We start from the raw sequence: 20,855 nt of genomic DNA, 5'->3' as shown, positions 1-20,855 counted from the left end.
AAAATTTCCAAGTTTCTTTTTTATTGTTTTCATTAATTGCATGATGTATACAGTTTCGAAACACACCTTTTGTGGCACTGAGACGCCAGCAGTGTTGCCAATGCACAGTCTTAATTTCTAAAAACAACGATTTTCTTAGTTCCCCTTAAAACACGACTCATCCGATTGGCTATAGGTAGAAATGAATATTTCTTTTTTCAATTCCATAGATGCCGAGTTAATCCACCTAACCAAAGTAAAAATTACCGTGTGTGTTACGTGCCATTTTTCATGCTTTGTAAAAAATTTCATTTACACTTCCCGTTACATCTGGCAACACTGCGTGGACACTAACGAAATCCAATCATTGTTCTCCGGTTTAAAATTATATGCATGAACAAGGCTTCAATTTGGTATAAGGATTATATGTGTACCACTTCCGGTTCAAAAGTTGTACTATCCCCAACTCCGGGTTGCGTTGTAAATGGAACACCCGATACTATGGTACGCTTGTCAGACCGTTCGCCGAAAATAAAGTAAGTAAGATTTGAAGGAAAAAGATAAGACCTAGTGACCTTCAGAGACTGTAGCCACCATCTCAACTGAAAGGTATGGGAAGGTAAAAGAAAAATTCAGTGCCGTCTGCGAGACGGTTCATGGTAGTCAAGGGTTAAGCGCAAAATGTGTTGAAATTCGCGACATGTCCACAATTCGCATTGTAGGCCAAATATGCGTTTCTTCGCGATTTTGAATGGATGTAATATTTGTTGAGAACACGTCATTGCACATACATAAGCTCGGTGTTATCGCTTTGCGGAAAGTCAAGGTCCTTAGTTAAGAAACATTAATTTAGGTTCCTGTAACCAATCTTACCTCCATGGACTTCGAATCCACCACCAAAATGCTCAAATCCGCCACCGTTAGTAAACTTTCCGTCACCTCCTCCACCAAAATGGTGGTTAATGTCACCTCCACCATGTCCAAAGTGTCCTCCGCCACCATGGACTCCTACGTCAACGAACCCACCTCCGTGGCCTCCTCCTCCGAAGCCTCCTCCTCCTCCATGGCCTCCTCCGAAGCCTCCTCCTCCTCCGTGACCGCCTCCGAAGCCTCCCCCTCCTCCGTGGCCTCCTCCTTTGCCAAAGCCGCCTCCACCGAAGCCACCTCCTGGAATTGCAAAAGGCAATGTTAGAAGCAAATGCAGCCAATGGAGACACTGAACTGATGACAAAACTTATGAAAGTATTGAAACATTCCACAGTGTGGAATGTTTCAACCAAGATATTGATCGTACGTAACTTTTGTACAAAAAGCAATGGAAATGAAACTTTCGTTGGGTATTTACTTTGTCTACGTGGGTGTCTTTTAAACATTAAACAAAAAAATAGTCTCTACATAAACGTTCACTTTGGGGGAAATGTTCCTAAAGTGTATAAAACGTTTTGTACGAAGTAAAAAGAAACACGGATAAACAATAGCTATGGAGTGATACAGAAAGAATGGATTACCAAACTGTTACGTACCCAATGGGTCTTAAGCGCGTGAGTGATTACGAATATTAAAAAGAGATGGCAGCACAAAGCGAGCAAGACAGAAGATTGCTGTAATATACATGAATGGCAGTCTAAATAAGAGCCAAAGTAAATTAGAAACATGAACAATAATAGAACACAGTATAAAATAATAAAGAAAATATATAAAGATACTTGTGAAATGAAACAGGTACTCATATGTAAATAGATACGAAGTTTAAAGAAGTGAAAGTACCGATATCAATTTGGGCCTCCTAACAAATCTTGGGCCTCCTAACAATCCCCTTTGTGGAAGTTTTGATTACACCAGTGGCGGCGCGTTCCAGTCGTGACCCACAGCACCTTTTGGCTGCGCATCACAATTGCGGCACCAAATTGGCTGCGCGTTTCAATCGTTTGGCAACACGTTTACACTTTGTCGTATTTACTAGTTCCGACGCCCCAAGGGAGGAAATTAGGATAATGCCCAAAGTTCAAGGGTAGAGAGCGGGAAAAAGGATAAAAATAATTCATCAAACAACGAAGAGTTGAAATCGGCGGCGAAGACATTAATCCTCCAGCTCAAACTCGTAACCATCTAGAACTTGGTGTCAGTGAGGAAAAAAGTGAGGTGTTATAAACTTACGAGAATCGAATTTGGTGAAAAGGGAAAACATGTGTATGAAGGTGCAAGAACGAGTGGAATATGGGACCCACGATCGGGAGATTACATAAGAATCAAAGTCCAGAAGGAAGTCCAGACCCAAATCCCAAACCAGAAGGAAGTCCAGACCCAAATCCCGAACCAAAAGGAAGTTCAGATCCAAATCCCAAACCAGAAGTAAGACCAGAAGGAAGAAGACCATCACCCATTGATGAAGGACATTAAGCCATGAGTCATATAGAAGAAGAGAAATATATATATCAAGATGAAAGTTTATTAATGTGAATTCAATTGAAGTAATAAGAACTTTTGAAATAACAAAAACGATTATGTAAATATTTAAATTAGTGTGTTCTGAAAACTATCTCGTTAATGTAAAGAGATAAGATATAATATAATCTTGTTAACTGTCTCCATTGGAAGGCTTGCTGTCTGGTTTCCTTTTTAAAAAGAACCCTACACCCTGAATATATTTAGCCGTGGTAAAATATAAAGGATTGCACCCAAAGGGAGGTTGCATATTAAGTGGCGCTCACAACGTGGGGCCTTACACGAATAGACGTGGCAAAACTTCCACTTTAAGTGCTCAAACATTATACTCTACTTCTTGTTTCTTAAGAAAGATTTATGTTGACTGAAACTGCATTCAATATAGCATGAAGTAAATGGGCGCTGATTTAAAATATGCAATGTCTTTCGTAGTTAAGTCCAAGTTTTAATTCCCATTTGATCACTGCGTAAAATTAAAACAACCTTCTGAATTTCTTCATACCCAGGGTTGTTGGTAAACACCAACTCCTTCATTCTAACGACATTCGTAACGTGCCCTTCATCATGATTCAATTCTCAAAAGTTTAATTTACAATTTCAAAACTTTCAGAAAGAGAAAGGTCTGTTCTGAAGATTTTCGACTTCTCTTGTAATGCATGAAGAAGAATGTTCAATGTAACTTAAGTTAGTCTTCACACTTGTGTCACTGACAATTGTATTTGCTTCTCCATAGTCTTTATTTTCAGCACAATACTCCACCGCTTCGAGCCATCATCTTGGCTTAGGTATATGGTGAAGAGACGGACTCCCTATTTTGACTCTCTGCCCCGATGTGTTTGGAACACAAAACGGGACACCAAAATGTTATTTTTTGTTACAATGACTTATTGCCATAGATTTACTGTAACAATACACCTTCTCTACTATTAATATGAACTTTGGCATTGTTGGGTAGAGATTATTTGACACTTCAATGCCAACAATGTGTCATATTCCAGTTTCCATAATGTATTATTCTGTACAGTGGCGGCGATTGGGTTCCAAAACTAGGGGGGCAGGGTGCCAAGACTAAAGGGGCAAGGAAAGTTTGCTTTCTCTTGGTAGATAAAGTTTAGCACAGTGCGGGGACAAAGGTGGCAAGAATGAAGGGGCAACTGCCCCCCCCCTGCTCTACTGCTTCTCTGTTTGCCTGGAACTAATGTCTCCACTAAACGAGTGTTTTCGTACATAAATATTTGTGAAGAAGTGACAAAACGCTCTTTCACTACAAACTTTTAAAGTTATGTTGATTAATAAGGTGAATTTTAATCACACGTGTGCAAACTTTTACAAAATGTTATTTAAAAAGAAGGATGTACTGAAGATCCTTTCATCGTCAAAATATCAATGAATGACTTCTAATTCTAAAGGACGGCTTGGTTGGAGTGCAGTGGATATCGCAATATTATGTAAGTAATTTACACAGTATTTATTTAACTAGTTTTCAAACGTAAGTATTTGTGACAAAAGAGCTTTTATATTAAAATGTGTACACTTTTCGGTCCCGATTTTCCTTCTGGAAAATATGAAAAATGACCCGTTTTGTTGTTTTAAAAATCTGATCACCTTACTTAGGTGGGAAAGGAATTTTGGGATATAATTTCTTTCAAAGATGAATTCTATTTGGTGCTTTGAGTAAGACCTTTTTTACAGATGCAATCAATAAATCTATCAGAGGGAAATTATTATTTACTTCTTTCTTGTCGGCTGATGGTTGTTTTACCGCGAGAGCCTCAACTTGCATTCTCTGTTGTCGACAAGAATGTTAGAATAAGAGACGCAGTAGCATAACTAACACACTCTGCATCCCCCGGAAGTTTCAGTTGTACGCCTCTACTCGTTTAGAAAAAAACTTTCCTTTCTACAGGCCTACATTTATATTACATACATACAAATATGAAAATACATACATGTAACTTTAGTCAATTTGAAAACTGGTGCACAATGTTAATACAACAGACAAACTGAAAAATAAAATGTATAGCGTGTCATGGCGCCCACGGACCACAGAAAAATATAGATATCAAAACAAATAAGTTTTCTCGGTAACCTTTTTATCGTTGGTGCGTCATTTCGGCGCTACGAACCTTCAAAATAGCCCGTTTTGACGCCTGCATGCTGGCAACCTAACATCGCATCTGTGACGTCATTTCTTGAGGGTGAAACAGCGCACGGCAGTGTTGCAAGGAACAGACAAATTTTGTGATAAATGACAAACTATCAACCACTTTATGTGCTGTAAAACGAAGCGAGCAACGCGTCCAGTAGACCAACTTGAACCAACGACGCGAAAAATGGTAGAAAAGCAAGGTGTTGAAAAGGAAGTGGTATTGTATCGGGTCAAATAATTTGCAAATCTCGTTGCAAGGTTGTAAGTGAGCGTTGCCAGAGCATTTTCTTGCCTGTCGTCTACCCTTCGATGACTTGAACTATTCAGCTAATGACTTCTGATTTGGTAAATTCACTTTCTTCTTTTCAAGTGATGAACATTTTCTGGTTGCCGTTATAAGGGCATAAAAATATAATATCTTTGGTTAAAAATGTATTTTAACGCCGAGAGGAAAACTTTTGTGAACTATCGACCTTTCTTAATTTATCCTTACTGCGCCCCCAAAGCTCATGCGCACCCCGCACCGTGAGGGTGTTAATTACACCACTGAACAGATGTATTGTCTATTGTCAAAATTAAAAATAAACAAAGAGTATAAAACAAACAGAATACAGATAAAGAGAAAACCTTTGGTATTTAAGGGGAAATGTAGCAATAGCATGAATATGGAATATTTATTAGACACTACCGTACGCACAATTTTCTTTCGGGGGGGGGGGGGGCTGGAATTGTAAAAATTGATATAACACAACTGCTTTCTAGGTAGGAGTGGAACGCTATAAAATATTTCGAAATTATAATTTTTAAGCTCCGATTTAAAAGTTGCCCAAAAACTTGCAGTGTTTTAAAGACAGTTTTCATTCATAACTTTCAAATTCCCGAATTTTTTACTGCTTCATTTTGAAAATTTTGATATCCTCAAAATTTTGTTAGGGACAGTAGCACCATCAGCATCTCCTTGCTTACGCCAGTGATGGCAGGGAATGTTTGGAAACATGAAAATCATATATAAAATCATATGGAAAATAAAATTAGCATTTATCGAGCTTATATAAGCCGACCTCCATGACGGAGTGTCTGGCAAAACGGGCTACGAAGCCAGGGGCCCTGGGTTCGAATCCCGCTTGGGTATGTTGTTCTTTGTGAGTGTCCCTTCATCAATTTTATCACTCATCCTCATCGTCGCGATTAGCACGAAGTAACAAAAATAAAATAAAATAAAATGGAGCTCAGGTAACACGTTTCGCAAAGATAATACAAAATAACCCTGATTTAACATCATATGAAGATACGTATTTGCATATAAATCCGTACCCTGGTCATAATGTTATTAATAGAGCCCGGATTTATAAGCGAAATGCATATTATTTTCCAGACTTCTAATGGTAAGAAGAAAGGTTATACTTCGTATTACATACCTTGATGAGCTATTTAACTAAAGTTGAAAGTTTCTGCAGGAAACTGTTTTTCATGCTTATTTTATGGTTTTAGTTTAAAATAGCATATTTTACTCAAATATGTCATATTTCAATCCTATTTCAATCACACTACGGCATCGGGATGACGAGATCAATGCTTCTAAATAGCTGCACGAGAGATAGAAAAGACACAGTGCATCCATAATCATTTTTCCAAATTACCTGATCTTATAACACAGTTGAAAGCTCGAAATAATCCATTGCAACATTCGCCTTGTCTTATTGATGAAATTTCAGTAACGTTGTCTTCAGAAACTCACGGTGTTGGTAAAATTGTGTCCGACAAGCTCAGTCAGGAATTACTGAAAAATCCCGGCTACAAAACACTGTGCCAAATTTATAAAAAGATTTCTGGTGAAGAAACAGACATTGAAGAGGAATTTACCGAAGAAGAATTGTGGTGTTTTTCACATGCGCCTGTGATGTCATGCTATGTGGAAAGAACATTTTCACTGTACAAATCATTCTTCACTGAAAGACGCAGGAGCTTCACACAAGAAAATCTCAGGATGACCTTCCTTATATACTTTAACAGCTTTGAATAAGGTAATAGATCTAATAAACAAATATTTTTTCAGATTTTCCTGCATTTGTTTATGCATATTTTGGTGCTTATTTTTTTCATTTTTGTGCTTATTAACTTGCTTATTTTACTGTTTGATTGTGCTTATAAATCAACCTGACGGATTTTACTCCAACGTAGAAATGTAGGGAACGGATTTTAAGGTGCGGCACCTTTACAAAATTATAGCTGTTTTCATACCAATCGCTTGAGATATGTATTTTAGGACATGAAATCAAGTAAAATGAATACACTTTGTGAGATTAGCACATTCATCCCCCTTTTAAACCCTCTTTGACGCTTCAGCACCATTTTCCTTCCTTTTCTTTCATGTTTTGTTAAAAAAAATTGAAATAAAAATAATGAATTTTCATTCTTCTTGAGCAGCTTCTGTATAGAAAATCCTATAGTCTTATTTTGTAGAACAGAACGAGAGCTATAAAATGCATTCATTGCAGTCCCAATAGTTCTTAAGATAACATAGTTCGTCCAGATGTAAGGAACTCCTGAGCTCAAAGCGTCGGGGATTTGCATTGGAAAACATAGAAATGCTGAGCGTTATCCAGTGTAACAAGTTGTTTGAAACCCAGTAAAAGCCACCTTTACTTCCTAAATACAGGTTACTATATGTAATTATTACTATGCTATTGGCTACAGTATTGAATAAAGAATGTTAATGTAACTGGTCTAGACTGAATAAAGGCATTTTATCATTGTCAATTCACATTGCGAAACAGGGTTTACACAGATTTGTATTCAATGGAGTAAATATGTACGTGGAACATGGCAACACCTTACTTCTCTATTTCTATTCTTACTTCCTTTTTCCTATCGCTATCTTTTTTAGCCGGCCCCGTGGCGGAGTCGTTAGCACATCGCGCTACAACGACAGGGGTCCCGGGTTCGAATCCTGGCCTGGGCATGGTTATTTGTGAGTGTCCATTCATCAATTTCATTATATCATCACTCAGCCCCATCTTCGCAAATTTGCCAGAAGTGGCACAAAAAGGGAAGTAAAATAAAGTCAATCAATCAATTTTTCTTTTTTATTTCTTCTCTCTCTCATTCTTTTCTATCTTCCTTACTTTCTACTCTTTCTTCTCTCCCTCTCTCTCCTTTCTTTTCTTCCTTCTCTTGCTTTCACTGTTCTCTCTCTCTTTTCCTTATCCTATCTTCTTTCTCTTTCCTTTCTTAATTTTTGTTCATTCTTCCTTTTCTCTCTCTCTCTCTCTCTCTCTCTCTCCATTTCTCTCTCTTTCCCTCTTCTACACCAAAAACAATCATCATGCGAAAATGTTAATTGAAGTTATGTGCTATTCAAACGAGCAGAAGGCGGGATAAGACAAATTCACAATTCGCATTGACCACGCCCTCAAGCAAGACTCAAATACTGACTTAGGTAGGCATGTAAGTTGAAGTACAGTTTCAACTTTTCCCCCGTACATCTCTTTCAAACTCTCATGAGGGAAAAAAGATAAGTCGAACAGTAAGGAAAGGCAAAAACAAAAACTGACTCCACAATTGCTTTTTCAAATTCTCAAACCTTCTGTTTGAAGAGAATCCAGGACAATATGTCATTCTTGTTAGCTCTGTAACAGATGCAGATTCTTTGTTGATTCGCTTTCGCCACTCCAAGCAGAGCGCTTTCTCCAGTCGAAAAAATGCATCTTGTGCACTTAATGACTTTGAGAGGCCAGATTCACGATGGACTATATGTCTAATTGCTTGCATGTTTTATGGCTTTCTCCTGCTCTTCAATTATATGTTCTGAGGGCATTGTGTAACATTGTCTGTACCATGAGACACCCTTCACTTATAAGTGTCGCTTACATTTGCATTTTCTGCGAGGATCTTTGTTGAATTCTCACAGCTAGTAAGTTTCTGTACACAGACGTAAGAACCGTGGACCTATGTTCTAGCTTGAAGCAAGACTTTTCCTTAGAACCCCGCTTAATGCAGTTGAAATTTGGAATCGAACACGGGATACCTTTCACGATGCATGAAACGAAATGTTCAATGAACATTGGGATTAGAGTAGCCCCATGAAGGTTTTTCACGAAATCTGTGTTCTCTTAAAATTTCTACAAAGTGAGTGTTCTTGATTGACTTATTGAATTAGGTCACTGGTTCCCAAAGTGGCTGGCTTACAGGGGCGCCGTGAAATGTTCCAATATTTAGTGAAATGATATTATTGTTCCAAATATGTGCTTATTTAGTACTTTTTACGCACAAAATGTTTCTGAATTTGAAGTATGTGTTTACTTTTTAACAGTGATGTGCGTCTACGTGTAAACAACAATAGTCTACATTTTACACGTAGACTATTTTATACACATAGACGACGTAATCTATGTAAACAACATGGCGAAAGGTGATAACTTAGCAAAGGGCGCCCTGAAAGTATGACAAAATTATACTGCGTATCAGTTGCTGATGTGTAAGGAGAACTTTTCATGCTCTTCCTTCCAAATTCGAACAATTTCTCACCTAGGAAAAAACCTAACATAAAATATTCTAGTGTTTTATGGGGAAATGACTAATTTCGCCTCATGACTGCCATCTGTTGTCTTTCTTGCATACTATTTATCTTCTTCCAAAGTTGATGATAGAAGAGAAGATACATTTTGTTGTAAATAGGATTGTTGTCAGTTCGTTAGGAACTAATATAGTTGAAAATGTCACTTTCCTTTCATGAAAGCCTTGAAAATTAATTTTAATACACTTTAGATTGTCTACGTAGTCTATGTAAACTACAACCAAATGTAATCTACGCGTAGATTACGTGTAGACAAGGCATGTAGACGTAAACTTATAGTGTACGGCACATCACTGCTTTTTAACTTAATACAAGCAACTTAATCTCACTAACTGAGCGTTGCAAGTGTTCTATAGGCTTACATTCTGACTTGGAAGCCGCGAAAATGTCTTGAAACACTACGGGCACCGTGAGACGAAAAAGTTTGGGATCCCCTGAATTAGTTTATTTTACGTTGCTTTTCTTCCAATTTTGACTAATCGAGACTGTAACAGATTGTTGAGATGTCCGAAAAGAATTACGAAAAGAACTATAAACTCCCCTCCTAAAAGTGGACTATGTCTCGCGGGAAACAGCCGTGTCAGTTACTTTTGGCGCTAAGGGGTAGCGAGCGAGTGTGGGAAGCCTTTGGAAGGCCGCGCAGTTTTCGTCGTGTTAAGACTGAAAATGTAGTCTTGTCGACTGAACGGTAGTTCGCAATCACGTTAAGAAGAAGTTAAAACTCTGAATCGGCGACTGTCCGTTGTTAGTTTTCGATATCCACGAAAACTGTAGGGTCAAAGTTGGTTGGCCCGGAAGCTGCAGTGAGGAAGATGGAAACGTGTGCCCAGAAGCATGGGTCTGAGATGATGACTTGATCATCTCGAAAGGATTTTGTCAGCTGTTCCAGAGAGTTTTCTTCTAATTGGATCCGAGTTTGCAGAAAGGAAAGTAAAGTGAAAAACTTAGTGCTAAAGTGAGACGTGATTACTTTGATAATAAAGAGAGCTCTCGTATTCAGTGATTAAAGTGGTTGTTACAAAAGGGTGCAGGAAAAGCGCTATTCAGAAAAAAGGTAGAGATCTCAAAACAGGCTAGCCTTAGGTCATGTAAGTAAATGTAGCAATATTCAGTAATTATTTTGAACTCAATTATTATAAGAGTGTGTAGCTACAGAAATTTATTTTGTTTTTTTCAATACAATCCAAAGTGCCACTTTAATCCTTGTATTAAGTTGACTTTTATAAACCGAGGACAAGCGGGAACTCAGCGGCCTTTCACTTTAAATTTTATAATTGTTTACTAAAGGTTATTCTTTAATAAATGTAATTTTTATTGGATACGCAACTTGAGAGTATTAATAAAACCTGAAAAGGAATTGTTTCCCACTGAACCAAAGCAAGAAAAGACGCAAAATCCAGTTTTAAAGTTACAAGACGATAACGATGATTGATGATAATGATCGCGTATACGATGCCAACAGACAGATGCGACATGATGCACGATATAGAGAAAGCGACCCAGTCCGAGCGACACGCAAGCTACAAGCATGTCGTGTTGCTTCAAACAAGGTGGAATTTTCCCTGAAGATTGGTTTCCAAATGACAAGTATAGAGTCTCCGTTTTGGTCAGAAAGCTCCCTAAATAACATCATTAGCACCTAAAAAGTTAGAGCTTATTTAAACACCTGATGCATTTTAGAATGTCTATTAGCACGATACTCATTGAATGTATAAAAGTAGATGCTTATATTCAGCATTTGAAGCATTTAGAGCAGAGGTGATCAAACTCCCTGAAGCATCGAACCACTTCAAATAGATGTCGTCACCAGGGACTTCTTTCAGGCAGGCTCAAGGGTGGAAGACAAATTTTCAAGAGAGCTCTGTTTCTTTGGTGGTCGCTTCTGCTAATGTTCTTTCTGTTTTTCTCTCTCCTTCTATCTATCTTTTCTTCTCTCTTCGATTCCTTCTACCTTTCTTTCTATGTATCTCTCTCCTTAGTACATTTCTTTTTTTCTCTTTCGTATTCTTCTCTCTCTCTGTCCTTCTTACTACTTACCTTTCTTTTATTCTCTCCCTATTTGTTTATCTCCTTCTTTGTGTTTTTCCCTTTTTCTTTCTTTTTCTCCTTCTTCCTACTTTTCTTTCATTGTCTCTTTTTCTTTCTGCTGTTTTTTCATCGTTTCTCTCTCTATTTTCTTCTTTCTGTATTTGTGTTTCTCTTTTTGACCACTTTTCTGTGTTTGCTTATCTTTCTCTTTCTTAATTTTTTCTATATTTCACTATATCTACGTCTTATCCTCTATCTGTTGCTGTTTTTCTTCCTATTTTTCTCTCTGTCTTCTCACTTGTTTACTGTTTCTTTTCGCTTACTTTCTCTCTCTGCTTCTCCATCTTTATCTCATTCTCTATTTATGTTTCTCTTTTTGGTATCATTCATCCTTTTCTCTCTTTATTCATGAATTCCTTTATGTTTTTTTTATATATCTCCTACTTCATCTGTTATACTCTCTATTTCTAGCACGCTATCTTTCTGTATCCCTCTTTGCGTATGAAAACATTTCTCTTACACTATTTCGATGGGTAGAAGAATGGGGAAGGCTGCAAACACATGACCAGCTATCAAAGTGGTTTGAACTTTATGATAATTTCTTAATGCAATGCAATTATTCATCGGAAGACAGACAGAGGAATCGAAAGAATTTATTTTACGTTAAAGTAGTATTTTCAGAATATTTAGCTTTAGAATATTTTAGATAATTACATTTACTACTTCCTGATATTTATATTTATTATTGATGACTGTCTCTCACGACCAGACAGCCAGTTCGAGTTAATATTTTGCCTTGGTCTGCTTGATAGAGATCTACCAAAGTAAAGTGAAGTAAAGTGTTCCCCTGTGCTTTGCACCACGCTATTAAGACACAAAGGGGGTGTGGAGTAGGGTCTACACTTTCCTGATATCGGCCGAAGGCGGGGGTGATGTGATCAGCACCACGCCTCTCGCCGCCTTTACCCCCTCCCAGAGTTTCTTTCAGGTACCCACTTTATACGACGCTGGGTGGGCGCCGGAGCAGTTTGAACAGGATGAGAAAATCCCGGTTCTTTCCCGCCGGGATCGAACCAGGGCCTCTCAGAAGGTCACCGCTTGCAGCACAATTTTATGTAGACAACGTAGACAAAGACATATATAACATTACCAACTTTCCAATAGGTGATATCAGAAGACAAAATATTACTACGAAAAGAAGCACTTTGTCTTCATCTACTGCCTGGTGATAAAGTGAGAAACCAGCTAGTTAAGCTTCTAGCGTCTACAACAAAGAACTAGTAGCTAAATAAGTCATGTATATACATATTCTAGCTTGACATGCACATTCACAAGACATTTCCTTTGGAGACCTGTGTGTCAAGCATGTCTTAGAAAGCTTGTATCAGTTTCCATGATGACACTTCTAGTCAATAGTACCATTGTTCTGAACAATGGTTGTATTACACGGGTAAAACACAAGTTATTGTTTAAATTTGAATTCAGCTCTTTGTTGGCATGATAAGATCAATGTGTCGTGTCGTGTCTGCAATGTTATTTTCAGCGTTCGGTATATTCTTTTTGAATATGCCGATTTTACTGTCCTCAGGCAAACTTTTAATCTTCCTAGAGTTGATGAGCTATATATTTGCGGGTGAACCCTGCCCAATACCGGCTGCGCAGTAGCAAGGGGGAGGAGCTACCGGCTGCGTGTCATAATCCTTGCGTTCTGTCCTTGCTGTCGACCACCCAAAGGGCGAGTAGGTGGCAACTACATAAACGTATCTCTCTCACACTCTGCGCGGAGTAGCCAAGGCCACCCGCAAAGATACAGCTCGTCAACTCTAGTTGTTTATCATCCATGTTGGGAGAGATTATGGCAATGTTTTTAACCTTTGAAAGGAGAGGATCTCTTACACTGTTTGTAACGAAGGTTTTAGACTACAGTTATCTCTTTAATGTGTTGCTTGTCCTGTGCAAGTCACTTTACATTACAACCCTTCACTTTTAACTTTTCTCAAGGGTAGGATAGCTTTTCATCCCCGTTTTTCCGGGACAGTCTCGGAATGGTATAATTTGTCTCGGTGTCCCGAAAAAGTTTCTTCGGGACTCACTAATATCTCGGAATCGGGTGGGTAAGCAGAAATGATTGACTATACTTTCATGAACAGTATTTCTATTTAAATGCGTGGACAGTGGCGGCGATTGGGTTCCAAACCGGGGGTAGGGGCAAGGTGCCAAAACTGCGGGGGCAAAGACAGTATATTTGCCTTTATAGATAAGGTTTTGCATAGTGCGGGGGCAAAAGTGGCGAAATGTGGGGGGGGGGGGGCAAGTTCCCCCTCGCCCCCTCCTAATCGCCGCCACTGTGAGTGGATGTAATTTTAAAATGATCATTTTACAAAACGATCTAACTGTATATTGGACCGTACGCACCAATAATACACGAGTTGTCGAGTTTCAAAAATGTGCTGCAGGTCACAATGGCGAAGGGCAATGAACTTGCCGACTTGCAATTAGCTACTTTCATTTTCTCCTGTTTGAGGTGTAACTTTATTGATAGACTTCGAAATGTAATAAGTAGTGTAAAAAATATGGTAATGAATCCTCTCATAATAATTATTGTGCACACAGGGGTGCCCACGGGCTAGATTGAAGACGCAACGTTTTGGGGGATTTTTTGTTTTGTTTTAATGTGATGAAAATTTGACTGAATAAAGATGTCAGCATTGGATAAAAGTTGAACTTTGTTAACATGTAATAATCACTTCTTGTACTGCTAATATCCTGCTAAGGCACGTGTAAGATGTATTTTTGGGGGGTTGGGGGAGGACCATGTCCAGTTCTTATGTATTAAGTATTAAATTGTCAGATGAACTTCTTGTGTGTGTGTCTGTGGGTGGGGGTAGCTGATGGTGCTCCAGCCACTCCTGAAAGTTTGAGAAAATCAATTTTTGCAGTAAGGAACTCGGGGAATTAGCAAGATGGTAAACGCAACCCCCCCCCTTAAAATGACCCCCGATACCAGTTTTGTCTTCGAACAACTTTTAAATGGAAGATTAAAAATTATATTTGCGAAATATTTTACACTGTATCCCGTCCCCTTCTAAACCGTAGCTACGTGTATGCATTTTAATTACTGATATATTCTGGTTCAAACAGCTTTACATTATTTTGAGACGCTCTGTATCTTTTTAAGAAATGAAATTACAACAGGGAGAAGTTTCAATGTTAATAAAACAATCTGATGTACGAGAGAAGAATAGAGTAATCAAGGAACACTACTTACCATGTACAGGGGGTTCACTTAACGTCGTCCCCAGCACAATCAACAGGATATAAGTCACAAGCATGACCTACAAAACAGAAAAGAAACTTTTAAGCCACAGAGAGAAACAATATGGTCAAAATTATTACAACTGCGCAGTCTGATATACAATATGCTAAGAATTAAAAGTAGGATCCAACAATTTATTGTCATTTTACACTAATTTCTCTTTTTCAAAATTCGCTGAACAATCATTATAAGCAATATCTAAAATTCTCCTTCTTTGAAGTACTGCTACAGTTTCATACAAATACAGCGGTGTTGACTTCAAATATTGGGGGGGGGGGGTGAGGGGGAGAGTAAAATATAAAACCTAGTTAATGCCAATTTCTACATGTAAGCGAGTGAGTGTATATGAAAACGCCAGCATACGAATCGTATACATATGTCTGAATTTGTGTTTAAGTTCACTTTATGCACAGATAGGGCCAATCGGGCCTTGACCTACAGTTTGGAGAAGGATCGAAACCACTGTGCAATGTGCCTCCATATGGTATCGAACTCGAGACCCCTTGATTATAAATTGTCAAGGTTACCACTACATCATATGCGAGGCTCCATATGTACGTATGTATATGTGTATCTTTAATTAACGGTCTACTAATTTGAACGTCAGAACTTTAAAATTAGATAGAATGAAAACCACAAGTGATAATGACCTATATATATTTTTTATTTTGAAGAGCAAGCAATGGCATTAAGTTTTGAACAATATGTCGTTCAAATGTCCTCCTCTGCTTCGATAGGTGGAATGGATTCTGAATGTTCTTCACGTCTGCACACATATTGAGTGGTATAGCATCAACGGTTCTTTCGATGTTCCGTTTCAGGTTACAAACTGTGCGTGGCTTAGTCTCATAGACCTTAGATTTGGCATAACCCCATTCAAAATAATCCAGGGGGGTAGATCACATGATCTTGGTGGCCAGTTCACATCATCCTTTCTGGACAGAACTCGTCCGGGGAACTTTTCCTGCAATAATTCCATTGTTTAGCGAGCTGTGTGGCAAGTTGCACCGTTCTGTTGGAAAAACCCATTGTTCATGTCGAGATATGCCAGTTTAGGCCACAAAAACTGAGCCACCGTATTCCTGTATCGCTCCCCATTGACAGTCACGTGATTTCCATGTTAGTCCTCAAAACAGTAAGGTCCGATCACGCCATTGACCCAAAAACCACACCACACATTTTCTTAGGATGAAGGGGTACGTCCAGAAGCACTTGCGGATTTTCATCTGCCCAAATCCTGCAGTAAATATGGTGTTCTGTCGGTCGATTATGTTGACCGTAAATTCCTCTCAATGCACGAAATGTCTGTCGAACTGAACACGAATTTTGATAATATATTCGAATAATTTCTATGCGTTGTTGCATTGTGTATCCATGATAACTTGCCACAGACTACTGCACACAGATGTCACAGTCCAATCTCGTCATTTCAGTTAGTGTTGCCACAACACACTTTCAAAGTTCTGACGTTCCAATTGGTAGACCCTGTATAACATAAATAAGTATAATTTTCTGAAAACATTACTCTGAATCAATTTGAAGTAAGTTCAAAAATAAAATTTACGTTAAAAGAAAATTTTCTGTAATAACATGCACATTGTTTATTAACATATTAAGATGAAATCGTCTGTCTGTTGCGATATTCTATTCCAATCAACCTTTTAGAAATCTGAAAGGGTAACTGTGTATTAAATGATATTTTAATTAGAGAGAGACATAAACTTTCTTAACTTTTTATTGTATATTTTCCACTATACATTTAGAATTAAACGAGGTAACCGAGATTGGATATTCGACGGGTGCAAAAACCTATTCTGATTTCTAAAGATTGACACACACACACGTTAATATGCAGTAAGGCGCACACAACCTGGTGCAAAGTAAAGGGTGATTTGCCTGCAATCACCCAAATGTCATACTCGCTGCCACGTAGTAAACCTTGGACTTCATTTTGCAGACTAACGAGGCTCTGGCGTCAAGACTACTCACAGTCAGTATAATTCTCTGTGGAAGTCATGTTGTGTGCTGTCCTTGTGTGACTGCCCTTTCATCCAATAAATATTATCACTAATCATCCTCATCTTCGCGATCAGATACAAGTGACAGAAAAGCGAAGTAAATAAATCAATTCAATCAATCAATCGTGTAATGCAAAGTCACTTGACGTTCGTCGGTCGATGTAGTTTTATTAGACTGGTAGTGCTGCGTCACCTTCTCCTTCAAAACTAGTTCCAGGATTGATGCTCGGTGTTAGTGGAGGTACTTAATGGTTCGAAATTCAGTTTAAACCAGGGTTAATAAAATAATTTTTTATTATTTTTTAAATTTATATAGGATTTTTTAAAATTTAAATCTATTTCTTTTATTTATCTTAAAACCCCCTTATTGATATGCTTGTATGGTCTTTGGCACCATAAATCTCGTACATTTTCTTTTTAAGAAAAATGGCCCTGTAAAACATTTGATTAAAGCAAATAAAATAATATATGTAAATCTACATTTTTCTGTTTCTGATACTGTATATATGAACCTACTACCATGGAAACGTTTGTTGAGTATGTGTGTTCATGAAACTATGTGTTACTTTCAGTGAAAATAAAACAATCGGTATGTACTATATAATTAATTGTAGCTTAACATATTTTTATAGTCTTTTTAACTGAATTTTGACATTTTTTAATAATAGTTTGCAAAATATCAGCTGCCATGTTTATTTATAGTTTAATGATAATGACACTATTTATGGTTTAGCATGATTAGGATTTTGTGTATGTTATTCTACACTAAATTTATGTTATTCTTGCCTATGAAAATTATTGAATTTTACTTTAAGGGAAATTCAAGTGTGTTTACCGTTATATATTGCATTTCCATTCGTATAAGCTTCGGACCATCAGTACATATTTTTTGTTTCTTTCTTTTCCTTTCTTAGAGCCTAATAAACACTATAAAATGATTATGAGATTAATGTACTTTCACCAAAAGTGATTCTCATATCTACAAAATCCTTATGTACATTATTCTATAAATTATTTCTTTAAAGTCATTTAAATCAGTGAATGTTTTAAGAAAGAAAACACCTGATTTAAACCTTGTTAAATCAGGATTTAAATCCACCTGGTTTAAATCAATCTACCTTGCTTTAAACTATAATCAAGTTCCGATTTGCCTATCTGTGCATACAGTATACTTAAAAAATCAACAGTAACTCTATCAAAACTCTACGATGACACCCACTAACACACGTGATACATTCCTATTTTCCTCAACGGTAGACACCAACGTTTCGCGTGCAACATATCTACTAGGCATTTATGGCAATGTTACAGACATCTAGTTGTCCATAGATGTGATTGTTCCTCACACATGCTAATGTTCATATGCATTTCCGCTGTGCAAAACCTTTGTCACGATTCTGGGATGGAAGTGCTTGCACGTCTTACGTAAAGTATTAAATTGTATTACACCTGCCGTCCAATTTAGTCTCTGGGTCCTAGAAAACTTGTGACATTGTTATAGTCTTTTTAGTTCTTTTACGTGGCACTATAAAAAGCTATGATTTACTGTAGCTTTACTGATATGGTATAAAATATACATATATTACTTTAATCGAACACAAATAAATCGGCCAGACACGAAAAGTTGGAGAATTTTTTTTTCTGGCGTCGATAATATAATAGTGACACATTTTAAAAACAGTGTACCTTGGAACTTCCTGTTTCAAGGAAAACGTATAAGAGAAAGCATACCTGATTCTTGTGCTCTTTCTATGACATTTTGCTTTTATTGTATACAACGTTGTTTATGTGACCGATTAAAATGAGAAAGTCATCCCCCTGTAATCAAGGTGTCCTGGGTTCGATACATGGTGGTTCGGATCCCACTTTAAACTGTAGATCCTATTTCAATCAGCCTGTATGTGCATAAAGTGGATTTAAGCAAAAACTGAAAAAAACTCAAACCCAAATGGAAAATGTATTCAGTTGTTTCCTGGTCTGTCCAATTCAAGTAGAGCAATGCAACTATTGATGATACAACACTTTTAAGAAATGCTGTATCATCATATACTTAATTTTTATGAGAGCATAATATTGTTTAATAACGGTGATAAAATTTCTCTACACTAAATTTCTAAGCGGTATTCCCTCTTGCACCCCGTGCACACGCCTATGCTGATATGTTCTTCCAAAACGGTGGGTTGGCATATATTAACTTCTTAAATTATATAATATAATAACTTCCAATTATTATTTTCCAGTTTTTTTCTTCTCTTCCAATTTTGCCGCTCTGGGTAGTGGCGCGGCATATGTTTCGGGGGAGGGGGGGCTCCGAACCAAGTGTCTCAAAATAATAATAATAATAATGTTTAAGCAAAATTAATTATTATATTAAATTAATTAAAAATATTTTTATTACATGAATATGTAAAAGGATAGCGATATAACAGATCGATATTAAATGTACTAATATAGCACTCCCACTCAAACAATTTTATCTAAAATATACTGCCAGACATCAGATGAAATCTTTGATGCGTTCTCTGAGTATCAATAACAGCCTCTCCACATTCCTTCCGGCTGACTTGGAGAGAGTGGATGTTGAGTAGGAGAAGAGTTGCTTAAGACTTCGAGAAAAACAAGCGATCGAATAAGAAATTAGTGAAACACTATGGAATTGTAGCCGTTATCTAGTCGTGCGAAGTACTGAGTCAATTCACTAAGACTGAGCACGAAACCAAAAGATATAGTTGCATATTGACACCGCAGAACAAAATGACTTAGAAATTTCAAAAGTTTCTTGCTTTTCTTTGTCTGGTAGCATGTGAATTTTGAATTTGAATTTGAATTTAAAATTCTGGGAGCGTCAGCACTTAGGCTAATTTGCTCCCGTCACATTATACGGGGTCCAGCCCCTTACCATTACAAATAACAACTCTAACGTTGCATAACTAAAAATTTTAAAACCTTAAAATGTTCTGACTTCTGTTAAAAGCTGAGGCTGTAAACGGGCACTCAGCACACAAGGACATAAAACAGGACAACACACAAAAAATTATACTGGCCATAGTGCCAGTCGCCAGAGCCTCGTTACTCTCTTGTCCAGGGTGCACTACGTGGAAGTGAGGTTGACTTTTGGGCGCCTACGTGGAAGGTACCCCTTACACCCCTCTGGTAGCATGTGTTGGTGGTTGGTTCATTAATTGATATTGGGTGGTTTACGTCGCTTTTCTGACACTTTTGGCTAATCACGACGATGAGGATGAGTATGCCATATGATGGAATTGATGAAGGGACACTCACAGAGAACATCCATGCCCAGGCCAGGATTCGAAACTGAGAACCTTGGGATCGCAGCCCGCTGTACTAACCACTCCGCCACGGAGGCCGGCATTGTCAGGAGTTGGTCACCCTCTGGTGACAGTAAACCGTAATAGTTGAGATGTCTAAGCCCTATTCTTAGCAATTTTAAACAGGAAACAAATGAACCATGGCAGGATTTAGCAAAAGTTGTGCACATTTTATGAACGCCTCCAAACCAGTTATTCTTCAGAAGCTAAATACATTTTAAACAAATACACGCAGCTTTTGAGAAATCCTATTTGATGTCCGATGACAACTGTGCTGAAATCTTGCGCGTAAGAATATAGTGCCTGTGATAAAGTCATACCATTCCGCGTAGCTTCTATGTTGAAGTTATGGAACCTTATTTCATGAGCTGTACAGCCACGACCAAGATATTAACGGAATAGCAACACCAGAACTAACTCGTAGGAAAAGAACTATTTCTTCTCTTGTTGGAATAGAAGCTGTGCAGTAATGTCGCGCGTAGGAATGCAGTTAATGTGATAAAGCAACGTAGCTGCTATATGGAAATTATGAGACTTAAATCATGAGCTGTACACCTATAATGACCAATATATTCATGGACACAAGAACTAACACATAGGGAAGGAACTATTTTGTCAGAAGTCATGTGGTTTTGTTGACATTAACTTCAATGGAGAATAGCGAGAAGATATGCGATTGTTCTATTGAAAGCCCGTATAGTTCGCTGCACTTCTTGACTCTCTCTGCACTCACGTGTCTAGTTGGTTACAAGGCGCAACACCGACTCGTCTCCTTGTTGATTTGGTGTCAAGTAGTGTATTTAGTGTCTGCACCGTTTGCACTACGTTCTGGATCGGTGTAATGCGTGGTTTATGATCACGTCGTGCGTGCTAACTAATCAAATGAACGTTTAAAGCAGCAGGCATTTGTTGAATCTTCTGAGCTTGAGCACCGCTTTTCGTCTACTTCGTTGAGCGTCAATTCCTTTCACCAGCCTGACACCGGGATACACCTGCAGTACACCAAAAAGTGCAG

The 20,855-nt window shown here is 37.9% G+C and overlaps 1 protein-coding gene across 1 annotated transcript in view; it reads right to left on the bottom strand.

Annotated features, from left to right (window-relative positions):
• LOC146005515 (uncharacterized) overlaps positions 1–20,855 on the bottom strand; it is a 35,010-nt gene that overhangs the window by 13,918 nt on the left and 237 nt on the right. The window contains exons 2-3 of the mRNA XM_083144760.1: positions 14,446–14,512; positions 1,006–1,146 (exon numbers count right to left, since the gene is read on the bottom strand). Of these exons, the coding sequence (XP_083000886.1) occupies positions 1,006–1,146; positions 14,446–14,512 (208 nt within the window). The remainder of the gene's footprint in view (positions 1–1,005; positions 1,147–14,445; positions 14,513–20,855) is intronic.

The sequence above is a fragment of the Lepisma saccharinum genome, chromosome 23, assembly GCF_977018435.1.
Source record: "Lepisma saccharinum chromosome 23, izLepSacc3.1, whole genome shotgun sequence".
In the NCBI taxonomy this organism is placed as follows: domain Eukaryota; kingdom Metazoa; phylum Arthropoda; class Insecta; order Zygentoma; family Lepismatidae; genus Lepisma; species Lepisma saccharinum.
Note: the sequence above shows the minus strand (reverse complement) of the source record. Positions and strands in the feature narration are given on the sequence as shown.